Source organism: Malus sylvestris, chromosome 17 (assembly GCF_916048215.2).
Source record: "Malus sylvestris chromosome 17, drMalSylv7.2, whole genome shotgun sequence".
Taxonomy (NCBI): domain Eukaryota; kingdom Viridiplantae; phylum Streptophyta; class Magnoliopsida; order Rosales; family Rosaceae; genus Malus; species Malus sylvestris.
Window position 1 is genome coordinate 7,580,687 of NC_062276.1, and position 17,328 is coordinate 7,598,014.

At 35.5% G+C, this 17,328-nt stretch overlaps 2 protein-coding genes and 2 non-coding genes across 5 annotated transcripts; 2 read left to right on the forward strand and 2 right to left on the reverse strand.

Annotated features, from left to right (window-relative positions):
• The first annotated feature begins 643 nt into the window (after positions 1 to 643).
• On the forward strand, positions 644 to 746 carry LOC126612695 (U6 spliceosomal RNA). The gene has a single exon (XR_007619264.1). It is a non-coding gene; the product is annotated as a U6 spliceosomal RNA (small nuclear RNA).
• Positions 747 to 5,001: 4,255 nt separating this feature from the next.
• On the reverse strand, positions 5,002 to 8,071 carry LOC126609896 (BTB/POZ domain-containing protein At3g22104). Of its 2 annotated transcripts, none has more exons than XM_050277827.1 (3): positions 7,688 to 8,071; positions 5,715 to 6,827; positions 5,002 to 5,571 (listed from the first exon to the last, which is right to left on the reverse strand). In XM_050277827.1, exons 1-3 carry the CDS (start codon positions 7,748 to 7,750, stop codon positions 5,110 to 5,112), a joined length of 1,638 nt encoding a protein of 545 aa, XP_050133784.1. In that variant the 5' UTR covers positions 7,751 to 8,071; the 3' UTR covers positions 5,002 to 5,109. The 2 variants fall into 2 exon arrangements, with proteins under 2 accessions (XP_050133784.1, XP_050133785.1); XM_050277828.1 differs by lacking the exon at positions 7,688 to 8,071 and adding an exon at positions 6,928 to 7,574.
• A 1,289-nt stretch (positions 8,072 to 9,360) lies between these two features.
• TRNAY-GUA (transfer RNA tyrosine (anticodon GUA)) lies at positions 9,361 to 9,454 on the forward strand. Its single transcript has 2 exons — positions 9,361 to 9,397; positions 9,419 to 9,454. It is a non-coding gene; the product is annotated as a tRNA-Tyr (tRNA).
• A 4,946-nt stretch (positions 9,455 to 14,400) lies between these two features.
• Positions 14,401 to 16,551, reverse strand: LOC126609899 (scarecrow-like protein 32). Its single transcript, XM_050277830.1, has one exon. It carries the CDS (start codon positions 16,249 to 16,251, stop codon positions 14,923 to 14,925), a length of 1,329 nt encoding a protein of 442 aa, XP_050133787.1. The 5' UTR covers positions 16,252 to 16,551; the 3' UTR covers positions 14,401 to 14,922.
• Positions 16,552 to 17,328: the final 777 nt, after the last annotated feature.

Consider the following 17,328-nt stretch of genomic DNA (forward strand, 5'->3'; position numbering starts at 1 on the left):
AAAAAATGGTGGGGCCGGATTAATAATCCGGTGCTTATTTAGTCCAAAACCCACCAAACACCTGTTTCGTATTATATAGTACAATCCGATGTCTTATACGGTGTGCCAAACGAAGCCTTAGTGATTGGGCTTGGGGCCCGACAAACTAAAGAATAACACTGTTTTTTTTTTTTTAAGTTTAGTACGGTTATGTTTAGAAGTTAAGAAGTGAAGTGTCCAAAGAGGTTAAAAGAAGTTACGAGTATTTTTTTTTCTCCCTTTAGAAGTTTACAAGTTAAGTTCCAAAGAAAAAAAATGTGTTGAGAAACAAAACTTGAGTGCATACACAATTACTCTTTTTTTATTTGCATACAAAGGCTCAAGTACTGAATGTTTTTTAGTGATTGGCTTGGGGTCCAACAAACTAAAGAATAACGCTGTTTTTTTTTTTAACAAACGATATTATCTAACATTAATTGGGTAGGAGAGTGAGTTAAGTCTTATACTAGGCTAGCCATAACAATGCGATTCAAATTCGCCTTTGGCAAAAACCAAACTTAAAACCTCTCACTTACAAGTGAAGAGGAATGTCATTGGACCGTAGTATTAAATGGTAGAATGACACCACTTTTTAGTGGTCAATATTGTCCAACAATTAAAGCTTGTCCTAGAGAGGACATCTGATAAAATTGGAACAATACAGAGAATATTAACATGGTTTCTACACAAAGTTGACATGCATAAATGGAGAAATGAACCAAATTTATTTTGGTTCCTTCGTTCTTACTTTTGCCAATCTGCCCATTCTTTAAATTTCTTTTTATATGTTCGTTCTCAATTTTCTTAACACGCCCGTTCTTGATGGTGTCTTGATTATACTCGTACATTAATCTAATAAACAGAGAACATTAATTAGATGTAATTAATCCAATGTCCTCAAAAGTTTTCATGGATGGTAATGGGATGAGGCCTTGCGTTCTTAAGCATAACCATTAAAAATTCTTCCATGATTAATGGATCAGATATTTGCACTACCAAAGGATTATTAGCACAAGTGAGCCATGCAAACTGGGGGTGGAGCTAACACTACTATTCACGAAGGAATAACTGGTATGGGCAAGGAGGCCCGGATCTAAGAGTGAATAATCGAACCTCAGCTTCTTTCACAGATTCATAAATATTTTGTGCATTGTATTTAATTATCATGTATCAGCTTTTTGTGTTTGATTATTTTCTCTCCATTATCGCTTGTTTCAAATAATCTTACGAGAAATTTGTTGTCAAAGTTGTCAAAACAATCTTACAATTTTATTAAAGGGGTTTTTAAATTTTAGAGCCTTAATAAAGATTCTTCTTAGATTTTAACCTCAATGATTTTATAAATATAATTTAAGTTTCTATTTCAAAAGCTTACCATATTTAAGTAACACATATATTATTTACAAACTTATCATAAATTCTCCACCCATCCGTAATTAAGGTATTTTTATTTTTTTGGGTCCAATCATATTAATAAATAAAATTGTCTTCAAAATTCAAATTCTTATAATTAAAAAAAAAACAAATTCAATACTTATGAGCGCCAACAAACTTACATGAGCAAAATCAACATCAATACAAAAAACAATAAAAAATAAAAAATAAAAAATAGGTACAGAAATATTCATACGTAAGCATAAGTACCATAGTATTGCAACGTATCGATACAAATTTGTACATAAGTTTCAGTATGAATGTTCGATATGTAAATGGACATATCCATATGTTGGGTGAAATTTAAGCACAAGAAAGAATAGATGAAAACATATGACTTTCTTATTATGCTAACTTAATAATAAGTATCAGTAATATATTACATTTTAATTGTTTATAGGAATCAATAAATAACCTACATACCAAAAAAAAAACTCAATAATAAGTACAACCTAATTGATATTTGAAAATTCAATTGAATGTCAAAGACTAGAGTTAAATTTCTTTTACTTGACAAGGTTTTAATCTGAAAGTGACCTTTGTTCAAGGATTATAATGATTTTTATTTTTTTATTAAATAGACTGCTTGAAGAAAGTTGAGGTGTTACTATAAAACCAATTGACAATAAAGAGAATAATCCAACCTCTTATAAGCTTATAAAAGTCTCTCTTTTTATTAATGCGGACTTCATTCTCAACATTGTTTCACGAAATCTAGTCAAGATGTGTTGCTTCCATGGAAAGGTATCCATGTACGTGCAATGAAATAACAACACTGAAAAAGTCAGTTTTCTTCATTGAAACTCCCATGTCCGTGTATTATAATTCTGGTTGATTTATAATTAAACCCAAGAAAAGTTGAAAGGCTTGGGAAGTAGCAGTAGAGGAAAAGTGGCGTTTAAGTAAAAGGCTTTTGTGGGATTTTGTCTTTTCATTCACATGATATGTCATCTTGGTTTCATCAAGATTTGAGAGGTTGACCAGGACAACCTACCCATAACACCATTGACCACACAATTCATGTCCAACGTGAATAGTAATCCTGCATATTACGTTATGTAAATCTGATCAACTATTAATCTTTAGTGTAGTAGTATTTTTTTTGCTCGTATTCAAAAGAATGTTACATATTATGAAAGAAGTTAGAGTTCCATCTATATCAATTTCATTATATGTTTATGCGCAAAATTGCTTAATTTTTTTATACATATTCCACGTGCGGCCACGTTCAAGTCAAACAAGAGCACAATTTTACTTGGCGTACGTGCAACCATCGAGTTTTATAGATGAACTAATTTGCTCTACTACCACAAAAGAAAAATTGAGATTCCACTCGACAATCAAATGACAATGGGTGAAGTAGTCTAACTCCTTATAAGTCCATACAAATGTTACTTAAACTTTCCGATGAGGGACAACTTTCCGCATCCTCATAACTTCGAATCTCCTCTCTCTCGTTAAACAATAAACCACAAGATATGACTAAGTTAAGTAGCTTTTATTAAATCTTAAATTGTAACAATATTATAATTCAAGAGATTATAACTCGTTAAGAATTTACTCATCCACTTTAAGTCTCAAATTGAATCCCTTTTTCTCCTGATACAATTGTATAGAAAAAAAATGTCCGATATCAAAACTTCATAAAATCTGATGTACCAAAATTTTATCCTTCATCAAATTTGATGTGCATTCTATCCTTCATCAAATATGATGTGCCCCTTTATTAGTTCATATAAAGCACAAAAATGCACGGTTTTGAACCATACTTCTGACTGCTAGGGATCATCAACCCAAAAGAATTATAGAAGTGAGCAGCTGATCAAGTTGTTACCAAGGCATCATTTTCCTCACAGATCACGTCAATAAATATATATTGTATTTTGTAAAATATTGACCTACATTGTAGTTACAATTTCTTAATCAAAATCTCATGGAATTGTGGGTTTGGCAATTGGTTAATTAGGTGAAGACTGTTGAGGAATCTAAGGAGAAAATAATTGTTAAGATTTGCAGTATATAAGTGGACCACGTGGTAAAATTTGTATACTTAATACTTCCATTGTTTTTAGGGCAAGTCAATAGCAACTACACTCAACTTTTGATATATCATACTCTTGAGTAATGGTGGTGACAACGATACGTTGATTAGGCAAAGAGGGGCTATTTCACTAACAGAAACTTTCAGATATCGTCATCTCTCTGAGTCCATGGCCCTAAGGGAACTCATCGCTCACGTGATGATATAATATATTTTTGGTGAAAAAAATTGAAGTCAAGCTGTCTGATCACGTGGCATGTCCGACCACTCAATATCGACACGTTATCGACTATTGAGATGTTTATATTGTCGACATCTCGATTGCATATATAATATATATTGTGTCTATATACTTTTTTGTAAAAAAGTATTGGAAAGTAACTGATAATGTGTCATTATCTCTCCTCTCCCAGGTGGTATGAACAAACTGCTCTAGTTCATGTGCAAAATCTGGTAGCTCAATACAGAATAGTATTTCATGAAATATGTTCAGCTTTCATTCACCTCACCCTCATATGTTCATGCAGAATATATGGTTGCCAGCTTGCATTCCAGAAGCGTGAGAGTGACTGGAAGAAAATGACTTAACCTTGCATTTAGTCCCATCTACCCAGAGCACTATAGGAAAGTAGCAGAGGGACCATCAATAAAAAAGAAATGAATCAACAGAAGTTCTCTTTCTGTAACTGTACAACCAAAGATTTTACAATCTCTCTAACTGAAACAACTTTAGTTATGAAGCAAAGAAAGAAAAATCTGCTAAAAGCACATAAAAAATAAGAAGAAAAAACTGTTGGAAATTTTGAGTAGAAATTTCATTGTTCCACATTGGTCATTCCCAAAACGTTTCCTCACTTTATAAGGTTTTGTCCCTTATAGAAAATGATTTGAGTGATAGGCATTGGAGACTAAAATTGGACTCACCCTTAGGGCTGGGTTTTAAGGTGTACTAATTAATTGATAATTAATATATAATTAATTATCAAAAGATGGGCATTGGGCTCTAAAAATTAAATTCTTTAATTAATTTCAAATTTAATTAAATTATTATTTATTTGAACAGACTCATCTTTTCAGATGAAGTCTGAAATAAAAAAAACGCAGAGAGCACAGCACCCCTCTAAAGAGATGTCTTCCAATAGTCACATCTCATTCTCATACCTGTTGCGAACATGCATAATCCCACTATATATACATCTATCTGCATGGCATTTAGAACACAAAAAATGTCAAATTCTTCTTCTACATTCCTAAACCTTCTTACTGAGAGAACCACACAAAAATTTGCCAGAAGTTAAGTTTTTCGGTGCTGGAATTCTAACTTGATCGTTGAATCCTAGTGAAGCAGACATTCGTAGAACTATAAGCACTGAGTAGGGACATAATTTATGTTTCAAGGGCATTGCAGTACGCAAGCCTCGATTTTCAAGTTGTCTGTTTTATATTTTTGTTTGGTTCATACTTTGTTAATTTTTCTATTCGCATTTATTATTTATTAGCATATATAATTATATCACAAATTGTTGACTTATATCCAATAAAAACAAACAATTTCCTTGAGCTGTACAAATATAAGATAATGCTTAAAACTAATGGAATGAAATGCAAAACTTGTATCATGAACAAAGTTTGGGCAAAGATCTTGTATGGCTGTGGCTTGATGCTTTCGATTTTGTAAACTTTGCCATTTGAGATTGCATTTTCTTGCAAACTTTCTCCAATTCCATGACCCTGCATTGCATGCCTTGCACATGTGCTCTGAGCTTCTCGTTGTCAGTTGAGAGACCGAGTTTTCCGGCATAAAGCACATGTTGTTCGTTGGCATCATCTTTCCTTAATCCCCAATTTTTTGCCTCAGTAGTGGCGCTATAAGGGGAGGTGGCATGGGAATTAAAGTTGTTGGGTGTTTGGAGTAACTTTTTGAGCTTGGATTGCTGAGAGACAAGAGCTTGGACTGCAGATTTTGATGGAAATTTTGTGTTCTTTGAAAGGTGTATGCAAGTCTCTGCCGAGAGCTTCTCATAGTTCAGTACACAACATATTTTCATCTTTTTGTCTTCGGACAATCCTGCGTGCACCTATGACAAAGCAGATAAAAAACAAGTTCAAAATATGCTCAATGATGTTAGTTTTCTCCAAATGGGCTATGTGAATTCTTGGATCATAAGTAATCGAAACAAAAGTTACAAGAACAAAGATTTCCTTGAGACGAATCCAATACCTGTAGATACATGTCTATGGCATGGTAGAGCTCATCATAGGAGTCTCTTGCCGAATCTGGCAGGGCTATAGCTAAAGCCAGAAACTTTGAAGGCTTCAAACAAGGATCTGGGGCTACTTCTGCTATATACAAATCAATCAAGCCAGAAACTTTCCTTAATCGGATTGGAGAGGCTTGACAGGTTCCTCCATCACGCAGAAATGATTTCAAAAACCTTAGAACAAGACTGACATCATACAAGTAATTGATTCCTTGTGGGGATGGAACAAGCAAATTGTCCAATGTTGCTTGATCTAGCTGTGAACCAATCATATTCTCCAACTTATTCCTGATACTTCTGTTTAAGTTAAAATTCAGCGAAACTCGAAGAATCCCGAATAAGCTCTTGCATGAAACACAGCTCTGATCAAGCATATACAGCATCTCAATGACCGTTTCAGCAATGGTGCGCTTTGTATCGGATTTGACCGTGTAAAACTTCGATTTCTGGTAATAAAAGAGGAACCTACTAATGATAACATGATCGAGTTTTCGCGAAACCATGGCCTTGACAAGCATTTCAACCAAATTTGGACCTAAAACTAGAAGATCCTCGAACCACCAGGGTGTGCGAGAGAAGCTAGTTTTCAAACTCTCAGTGCTTCTAGTATCACATGAAAACCGAATACCGGAGCTATCGGGGGATGAAGTCGAAGGACAAGGACTTGCTTCGCTTGTCAAAGGCAATCTCGTAATGAGGGTATCCAAGCATTTCTCAACTAGACTCAAAGAATTCGCAACCGGAAGCAAATCCTGGCACTGCTTCAAAGCCGTCAAAAGCTCAGACCATGACCAATACCTGATATCTTGAAATGATTTCTCCGCTTTTTCTAACAAATTATGTTTTCTGGCGACAGAATTGTTCATTTCCATGAACTGCGCAGCGCAGTAAAGGAGGGAAATGTTGGAAGGAGTTATGTAAATGCTGCCATTGTTGTAACAAAACCTTGAAATCAGCTTGAAACTCTCCGCTCCTCCCGGAAAGTCATGGAATACCACTTTAAGATTTCTTGAGGAGGCTTTTGATTTTCCAAGTAATTTGCTCAATTTGCCAGAGTAGGAGGCAAGAATTCTCTGCAAAAATGGTCAGAAAAACCAGAATTAACACCATTTGCTGAAAGCCATTAAAAAGTAGGTAAAAACAAGAACAGTAAATTACAGAGAACAATGTTACCAAGATCTTCGGCTTCTTATCTAGCAAGTAAACAAGAAACTCAATAAACACAAAACCCCGGAACAAATTCCAGAATGCAGAAAACCCACCAAAAGAATGAAGACATTGAATTGGAAAAGAAACAATATACTGTACAATAAAATGTGGGAATCTACGTTCTGCACCAGAAGGTACCAAAGAAAGCAAAGAGGTCGTTATATGCAATAAATTGTGGTGACCGTTGAGGGCTATGTCTGCCAATCACCCCATGACAGTAACACCCTCTCACTTTCAGAGTCCATCTCAAAAGAAGTGCCCATAACAGCAGCAATAAATGAGAGAGAATGAAGAAAATGAAAAAGGCGTGCAACTTGTTTAATAAAAAGACAGAACCAGAAGAAGAAAAGGCTAAGGCAGCCATGAGTTCGTGACCCACATCAATGCAGTATAGGTGTTTGAATCAAATGGTGGGGGGAATGGGTGAATCTTTGCAATCCATCAGCCATGGTGGATAAACTGGAAAGTAACCCAGATCAAATGTACCAGAGAACGTACGAAATTTACAAAGTTCATCAGTAAAACTTCACAATTCAAGCACAAAATGTTATCACAAAACTACATTTGGACAAAAGAAAAAATGGGATTTTTCCATTAAAAAAGGGAAAATCTTTGCAATCCATCAGGCATGATGGATAAAATGGAGAGTAACCCAGATAGAAAAATATGGAACTTTTCTGTAAAAAATGGAGTTGAAACAATTTGCCAAGCACGGAATTATTACCTTGTCCACCATGAAAGACTCTTCCCCATTGACATCAACTTCAAGATCACAATGAACTTCCATAACAAACTGAATAAAAAGGTTAAAAACAAAAACCCACTTCAAATCAAGAGTTATTTAGTGGGAAATGCAATCAGAAGGGCAAAAGAAGTAATCTTTTTAATGGTGCAGCAGAGACAGAGACAGAGAGGTGAGGAGGCCAAATGGGGAGGAGGGAGGAGGGAGGAGGACGAGGACGAGGACGAAGGGGACACAAATCCATATTCTCAATGGGGAAGAAGACAAAGGGAAAGAGTTAGGGACTTTAGTGACCAAAAAAATGTGGTGGTTCTCAACTGGGATTTTTAGAGAAGAGAGAGCAGTTGAAGTGTGTGTTACTATCAGTATACCACTAGCCTAATTATGACATTCCCAGAGAAAATGCATCTATAAGCTTAGGAAATTTATTTATTTATTTATTTATTTATTAGGTGAAAGTGTATGCTATTAATGGATAATTATTAAAGAAAACTAATGAAAATGGTTTGAAAACTTTAAGTTTTAACAATAAGAATAAAATATAAGGTAAAGTAAATAGTACCATTATTGATCTTTTAACGTAAAAATATGGTTTTTCGTTAAAATGAACAGTACTGTGAGTTTTTCGTTAAAGTTGTCTAATTATTAATGCTGAAATTGGGATTATTCCTTTTGGGGTTTGGGGGGAGGACCATTAGGTTTTGGAAGTGAAGCTTTGTGTTGCTGGCTGCTGCTTTCCCTCCCTCCCTTTGGTTTTTATTCCACGTTGATAGCTGCAAGTCTCTCTGTATATGTGCGGTGCAATGCACCCGTTACTTCTCTCCCGTATCCAGTACTTTTATTAATTGCGTTAAACTTCCCTTTCTAGCAAGGATTTGTTAATTGTACATTGGGACCATGTCAGATTTCCTTTCTAATTATTTATTTTGTTTTGGTGGGATGCTATTTGGACATTTTATTAGGGGTGGGTTCGGAGGACCCCACTTATATGTAGTGGGTCCTATTGAATAAAATTCGTATATCTAAATGCTCAAACTCGACTCAAATGAATTTTTAGGCTCGGCCCGATTCGTTTGTGAACGAACCTCGAGCTTATTGGGTGGTGTTGTTACGTTCAATTGTGAAACAAATTCGAGTTTTAGTTTGAGTCGCCGCACATTTTTTGGATTTTAACTACACTAATATAAATTTTATGCCTATTTTATTTTAAATATAAGATCCAAATGTTTAATTTTTATAAACCAAACTTTAACGAACAAACTAAGCTTGAACCAAACTCGAGATGACTCGTAAAATTATATGAGTTGCTCACAAGCTTTATGAGTCAAATGAGACAAACTACACAAACTCTTTGCCATACAACTTTTTAGTTTCCTACAATCTCATAAGGGAAATGCTAAATTGTGTAGCCAAAACGTCCACATCTCAAACTTTTTCCTCCAATATGTTCTCCCACTTTATTTGACACAAAGGAAAAAACACACCAATATGGAAACTTCAATTTCATCTCATTACATTCAAAATTACCAACTTTTTTTGCAATAATCTTTCACCAACATACAATTTAATAGGGCCCACTATTGTAGGATTCGTAAGGGCCCAAAAACTTATTGTATATATCGATATAAATATCGGGTACTACTTTTACCAGTAATCCGACCTTAGCTCAGTTGGTAGAGCGGAGGACTGTAGTGGGTGAATATGCTCTCAGCCATCCTTAGGTCGCTGGTTCGAATCCGGCAGGTCGGATTTCTTTTTCTTAATTATTATTTATATTCTTATATTCTTAACTATTATTCATTTTCCTTAAATTATAGTTTTTTTTTCTTTCCATTAAACTAAAGAGTAGAAATAAATGCAGCAAATATTATACAAGAGAGGACCTAGAGAATCAAATTCTTTTTCGGTCAATGACAATGAGAGAATCAAATTCCAACTCCTGGCCATGTAACCAATTTATTTTTAGTAATTCAAACCCCATATTTTAGTTTGAACGGTATTTCAGTGTTGTAAATGTGTGATAGGCAAATTGATAGACGTTTGATGGCAAAGTGTGGGGAGATTTGTCTTGGGCTTTCTTGGCAAGATTTTATTGGATGGGTTTTCTTTTTAATAGCGTGGAAATTATCTCTCTATCTTGACAAAGAAGACTTGTTTGGTTGTTCCTGTTTACCATATGTGAAGGGAGAAGAATAATAGAATTTTCACAAATGAGTCCAAACTCCCCATGATGATCGTCAAATCTATCATAGATATTATTAGAAGTAAATTGATTTGCATGGACCAAAAGCCTTGATAACTTGCATATTTTTATGGTGTGGAGACCTCCTGGAGTGAATGTCTCTCCTTGAAGCCTGCGTGCTGTTCTTCCGAGGGATTTTACTCGGCTCGTGTTGTAGCTGTTCGCAGTTCCTTTTGAACTGCTAGTGTTTTAGTTATTTTTCCTTTTCTTTCTTCTATTTTTGTTTTTTTCTCTCCTAATAAATTCTGATTTTACAAAAGAAAAAAAAAAATTGATCGTGGCGTTTGATTTCAAATCTATACTTCCCTAGAATAGAATAGTCTTAGAAGATTTATTTAAAAAAAAGAAAAAGAATACTTAGATGCTGACACAAAAGTTTTGTAAACCCATTAATAAATATAGTTTGGTAAACTTTTACACATACTTGAAGCTCCATCAGAAATAAAAAGCAGACCGTCTACCCAGTTTGAACTAAAAGAAAATAGTTGCAAACACCACGCGAGAATGATAAGGGGCGCCGATGAGTAGATTTTATATTATATATTTTACCCTATTCTTAGTATATTTTGGTTAATATTTTGGAAGAATTTTGATGCTTTGAATTGTATTTTCAATATAGGATTTTCGACTTCATCTGGAGAAAAACAGGACCAAATGGATGATTTTTGAAGTAATTCCAGTTGGAGGACATTCGTGAGTCACTTAGCTTGATCGTATCAAAATTTGGGATTTTTCCACCAAGCGGTTATTTTCTAGCGATAAATTAAATGAACAACGTGCGGTGCTGGAAAATGACGTTTCTGGGCTTAAATTGCGTTTTTGGAGCCTAAGATGACCTCGGATAGTTTCGTGGCCTTCTGGAGATGTGTTCAGAACATCCTAATCTTTAAAACAAGCTATCTTGGGCCCGATTTGGAGGAGATCTGAGGTTAAAACCTGGCTGGACAAATACTTGGCAGATTCCCCTAGTTTAATTAGGGTTTTATTTTCTAAGATATTTTATTATTTTTCTTAGTTTCCTAATTAGAATAAGAGACCTATGTTTTAGGGTTTGTGGATGGCTAAGCAAATATATTGCTTGGCCGTTCTTTATTTTTTTTGGGGACTACGCTCTCTTTTATGCAACTTTGGAGACAGAGAGAATTGCTAGGGTTCTTAGAGATTTTCTACTTTAAGGTGTTTTCAATCATTTTCTTAATAATATTTTCTATGATTTCAATTATGAATATGCGTAACTAATTCTTTTTGCTAGGGCGAAGCCTTGAGCCTTAGCATGAGTATGTGATTTTTATTTAATTGCTTATGATTGATTGCATGCATACTTTGAACTATTAATCACCGGGATTAAAACTATTTAATTGTCTTAATGCCTGATCACCATTAGGATCTTTAAAAAAGTAATTTGATGCAATTTTGGTCGGAATGTTCCCTGAAATTGACGCTGGCTTCTTGTGTTAATAATTATAATTTCACTTAAGATGAACACCACATCTTAAGGGTTGCATGGTTTCTCAAAGTGTTTTCATAAAGCATAATGAGTCTTTCATGTTTAGATTTGATCTGAACGTCCGGACGGGTTGCATGTTAGATATACGTTCTATGTTGGAGGTTCCAAGTAGAATATGAATTAGGAAAATCTAACCTTCAAAGTGGCATGTGTAGATCATAAGTAATTGGTAAAAGTTCATCTTAAGTGAAGGGAGAAGAATAATAGAATTTTCACAAATGAGTCCAAACTCCCCATGATGATCGTCAAATCTATCATAGATATTATTAGAAGTAAATTGATTTGCATGGACCAAAAGCCTTGATAACTTGCATATTTTTATGGTGTGGAGACCTCCTGGAGTGAATGTCTCTCCTTGAAGCCTGCGTGCTGTTCTTCTGAGGGATTTTACTCGGCTCGTGTTGTAGCTGTTCGCAGTTCCTTTTGAACTGCTAGTGTTTTAGTTATTTTTCCTTTTCTTTCTTCTATTTTTGTTTTTTTCTCTCCTAATAAATTCTGATTTTACAAAAGAAAAAAAAAAATTGATCGTGGCGTTTGATTTCAAATCTATACTTCCCTAGAATAGAATAGTCTTAGAAGATTTATTTAAAAAAAAGAAAAAGAATACTTAGATGCTGACACAAAAGTTTTGTAAACCCATTAATAAATATAGTTTGGTAAACTTTTACACATACTTGAAGCTCCATCAGAAATAAAAAGCAGACCGTCTACCCAGTTTGAACTAAAAGAAAATAGTTGCAAACACCACGCGAGAATGATAAGGGGCGCCGATGAGTAGATTTTATATTATATATTTTACCCTATTCTTAGTATATTTTGGTTAATATTTTGGAAGAATTTTGATGCTTTGAATTGTATTTTCAATATAGGATTTTCGACTTCATCTGGAGAAAAACAGGACCAAATGGATGATTTTTGAAGTAATTCCAGTTGGAGGACATTCGTGAGTCACTTAGCTTGATCGTATCAAAATTTGGGATTTTTCCACCAAGCGGTTATTTTCTAGCGATAAATTAAATGAACAACGTGCGGTGCTGGAAAATGACGTTTCTGGGCTTAAATTGCGTTTTTGGAGCCTAAGATGACATCGGATAGTTTCGTGGCCTTCTGGAGATGTGTTCAGAACATCCTAATCTTTAAAACAAGCTATCTTGGGCCCGATTTGGAGGAGATCTGAGGTTAAAACCTGGCTGGACAAATACTTGGCAGATTCCCCTAGTTTAATTAGGGTTTTATTTTCTAAGATATTTTATTATTTTTCTTAGTTTCCTAATTAGAATAAGAGACCTATGTTTTAGGGTTTGTGGATGGCTAAGCAAATATATTGCTTGGCCGTTCTTTATTTTTTTTGGGGACTACGCTCTCTTTTATGCAACTTTGGAGACAGAGAGAATTGCTAGGGTTCTTAGAGATTTTCTACTTTAAGGTGTTTTCAATCATTTTCTTAATAATATTTTCTATGATTTCAATTATGAATATGCGTAACTAATTCTTTTTGCTAGGGCGAAGCCTTGAGCCTTAGCATGAGTATGTGATTTTTATTTAATTGCTTATGATTGATTGCATGCATACTTTGAACTATTAATCACCGGGATTAAAACTATTTAATTGTCTTAATGCCTGATCACCATTAGGATCTTTAAAAAAGTAATTTGATGCAATTTTGGTCGGAATGTTCCCTGAAATTGACGCTGGCTTCTTGTGTTAATAATTATAATTTCACTTAAGATGAACACCACATCTTAAGGGTTGCATGGTTTCTCAAAGTGTTTTCATAAAGCATAATGAGTCTTTCATGTTTAGATTTGATCTGAACGTCCGGACGGGTTGCATGTTAGATATACGTTCTATGTTGGAGGTTCCAAGTAGAATATGAATTAGGAAAATCTAACCTTCAAAGTGGCATGTGTAGATCATAAGTAATTGGTAAAAGTTCATAGGATTGCTAGGTGATGGTGGAACCCTAGTGTGCTTTCTTAATTTGATTTCTCCAAAACTAGTTCATTTTCTTTCAGCTTTAATATTGCAGATTAATTTACTTTTATTAATTAAATTCGTTTTTTAATTTAAGTAGGTTATAAAATCAATCATCTCAATTTCTACTTTACAATAATTAAATGAAATTTGATTTGTTTCCAATTCTTTAATAATCCCTATGGAGAACGACCTTGCGAGATCCGTTTATACTACAACAACCTTGTAATTCTTGCAAGTATTATAGGAGTTTTTAGTCCGCTCACGTGTGTAGTAAAATCCCTATCAGGCGCACAATGTCGTTGTGCGGGGATGCAATTCGCAACATCATGTTTCCATTGTCACTAACTCATACATTCTAGATTTTTAGTTGCAAGACCCTTTTAGTGAATATAGTGTCTTTGAAACTCAACAAGTTACTAAAACTCCTCTTTTCGGATGGTAAATATTTCTCAGAACATGGAGTGTGAATCAAACCCATGTTTGAATTGAAATTGTTCATGTAATCAGGATTCAAGGAGCATGAGTCTAACTAGTTGAGACACGAAATAGGTACTAACGATAACAAATTAATACGAGGCATTTGGATTGCGGTCATTTTGATTCGAGGATCAAGAACAATGATGTTTACCCATGAAATAAAAAGGCGTGGTGGTCCTTGTTTGATTTCTCTTTTTACACTTGCACACTTTCGTTCATATATGTGCGCTAGCCTATATTCTTATATTACTCATTAAGTTCAAACTATAAGAGCTTACAGGTGTTTGTCCACACTTATCGACTACTGATAGTTACCCGCACATGCGTGAACGATTATCTCACTTGAGCCGCAAATAGTAACTGGATGTACTACCAATACTTCTAGGGTTACATGATGTTTTCATTTAACACAAGTTGATCTTATTGAAACTTGAGTAAGAAAAGAACTAGCCACCAAGCCATTCCTTTCACTTTTCCACTTCTAGTGTGAAATAGTACCAGAAATAGCAATTCTTGTGGGAAATTACATTATTAATGATCAAATAAAACGCTATAAAAGTTAATTTCACAGCACGTAGCCATATGGAACAAAAGCCTGCATAAAGTGCTAGATTTTGTCTAATGCAATACAACAGACAAGAACATGTCTCTCTTTTGCCTTTCATGTGATAGATCATAGCTAGCTAAAGCTTCAATACAAAGTGCTCGTGAAATTTATTTTTCCACAAAATGCCTGCCGTTTTCCTTTTTGTCTTGTGCTCATTTGCAGCTTTTTGACGAAGAGGAAAAAGCAACCACGAAGAGCTTTGTCATTTCATTGCCTCTCCTTTAATCTCCTGGACCACTGCAGTAACTTCACTGGCATGGTAACATGTTTAATAGAGGAAATGGTTTTCACACTCCTTGTTTCTTTTTCTGCACTCATAAGAGAATCAAGGGACAAAACCAAGGAGAATGTAGAATGAGTAAACGAGAGTACGGAAATCACTTCAGGCCACACAAATTAACACTGAGTTAATCCTCAATTAGCAACCCATTTGGATTTGGGACCCAAGCTGTGGCAAAAACTGAGTTGTGTCCCTTCCATGTGAGCACCAACATATCTTCTTCACGTTTCATGCCCCAACCACTTGCATGTTCATCTAGCAAGGCCTTCACTTCCCTAGCAGTCTCTTCACAAAATATAGTACTTGAAAAACCAATGTTTCTCAATCTTTGTGACATTGTGACACCTGACTCCAACCTCTCTATTCTTTTGTGCCCTTCAAAACCAATAATGTTTTCAATTTTGTGACCAACATCAGATTCATAATCCATCCTTTGGGTACTATCTTTGGGCAAGAATGTATCCAAGGAATCAAAGGGTATCCAAAGATAATTAAAACAAGTTGTTATTCTTGAGGTAAGACTTGGTGCACTAAGATCAGAATCTTCATCTACCACAACTATGATTCTAGGGTTAAGGGATCTAATCGTGTTAAGGAAAGTGTTGCGCATCGAACCATCTTGATGGCCAGGGGTACCACGTGGCTCATCGGAAAGATAGCGTAACCAATTTTGACAATTCACAACCAAAACCTCATCTTCCCGGAGGTCTAGTGAGGAAGGGTTTAATTCAGAGGTAACTAGCAATTCCAAAGAGGATGAGTTTTCAATCACATTGAACTCAAAAGGGACATCTCTAAACCTAGAGAAATTCCCCAAACGAAGACCAACTTCTTCGCTTGAAACATTGAGCAAAGGAGGGACTTGTGGCCTCCAATTAGGCACAGAGACTCTAAGCAAAGGAGGACCCTCAGGCCTTTTGGCCAATGCATCTATTAAAGTAGGCCATTGCATACAATGAGTGATACTAAAATCTAAGATATGAACTTTTGGGCACCCTTGAATTGCCTTAAAAATTGCACTATTTGATGCACAGTATCCGAATCGGTGCCATGGGATTAGATCAACATACCCGGCTAGCTCGGTCACCGACATCAACCTACTCGGAATGGTACTAGTGCTACTGCTTCCATTAAAATTCATAGGTGTAGGGCAAACCTTTGAGGCTCTTGAAATTAGTGCCCTCAAGATCCATGAGGTGAGCCTTTGGTTAGGGTCACCAACAGAAGAGGCAACATTGTTGAGCACCCACATCACTTGTTGAGCCAAGGTCACATCATTGCTCTCTAGGGCACTTGCACAGTGAAGTAGTAGCTTCTCAATACATGCCCCGTCGAGGCTTCCGAGACACCCGGTAAGCGCACCGGTGAGGGACGTGCCCTGAGAGGTGTTGAAGAGAGCAGTACTTGGATTTTGGAGAGAAATGGAGGTAATGCTTCCTCGAACTTCAGTTTTCATGGCTGCTGATTATTGGAGGTATGTGACAAATTAGGAGTTTCAGGGGGGAGGAAGAGGGGAAAGAGATACTTGGGGTGTCAGACAAGCGTCCGGCGAAGATCGGTGGATGGGATTGATGAAGAGCTAGGGTTTTATCTTGTTGGTATATGCGAGTTTCTAGGTTCAAGAGAAATATGGGAGGTATTTGGCTAATGGAAAGCTGTCCATGGCTTTTGTGTATTAGGTGTGTTTCTGTCTCTGAGACATGCACAGAAGCAAAGAGTTGAGAGCTATAGCTCATCTGCTACTGGAAACCATATATATACTAAGAGACTAGAGAGAGAAGATATATCCCTAATTATCCATACATAAATATAGTGTATATGCAAAAGGACTTTCAGATTCATAATAACATGACAAGAGTACATTGATAATTAGCTGCACGTATGATTGTAGATTGACATTTCTCTTGAATTCTCCGTACAAATTAAATAAGTTGCATACATGTGAAATTTAGTGGTATGTTAAATGATATAGAGTGAGCTAGCTAAAGGATCCGGAAAAGTCTATAAGAACAAGAATAATTATGTGAGAGATGAATTACATGAGTTTGTAACGATCTCTGATCTACTGGCTACAAGTTTTCTCTCCCTTTTAATGAATGAGATCTCAATTTCGAGGCATACTCAGATTAAAAAAAATGAATTACATGGTAGTGTCAGATGAATTAGTGAAATTTATCAAGATAGAGCATACAAGAGTAGTGTGATACTCACACATTGCAAATTATTGATATCGTCAAGCACGTAGTATTAGGAACTGAGTCAATTCATATAATCCAAATTATATCTTATGTTGGTATTGCTAATTTACGACTACTCACACTATAATCAAAACAATCTAATGAATTTGCATAGATGGAGCTCTGCTAGGGCTAACTTTCCAACCAAATTTGGCATATTGCTAATTATTACTTCGCACCCTTTCATTTTCTTAAGAGACTAGTTATTGTGGCCACTTCTGTTGAAGAGAGTAAAGAGTAGGTTAAAGAAGCTGTCTTCGCCGGCCAGTCTTTTGTCGAATTAGTGTTCATGCAGT

Excerpts from the sequence above, each read along its gene's own strand:
- LOC126609896 (XM_050277827.1), bottom strand. The coding sequence starts at position 7,750 with ATGGAAGTTCATTGTGATCTTGAAGTTGATGTCAATGGGGAAGAGTCT. Across the intron at positions 6,828-7,687 it reads AGTCTTTCATGGTGGACAAG|AGAATTCTTGCCTCCTACTC; the intron begins GTAATAATTCCG and ends CCATTTTTGCAG. Across the intron at positions 5,572-5,714 it reads CCATAGACATGTATCTACAG|GTGCACGCAGGATTGTCCGA; the intron begins GTATTGGATTCG and ends GCTTTGTCATAG.
- LOC126609899 (XM_050277830.1), bottom strand. The coding sequence starts at position 16,251 with ATGAAAACTGAAGTTCGAGGAAGCATTACCTCCATTTCTCTCCAAAAT.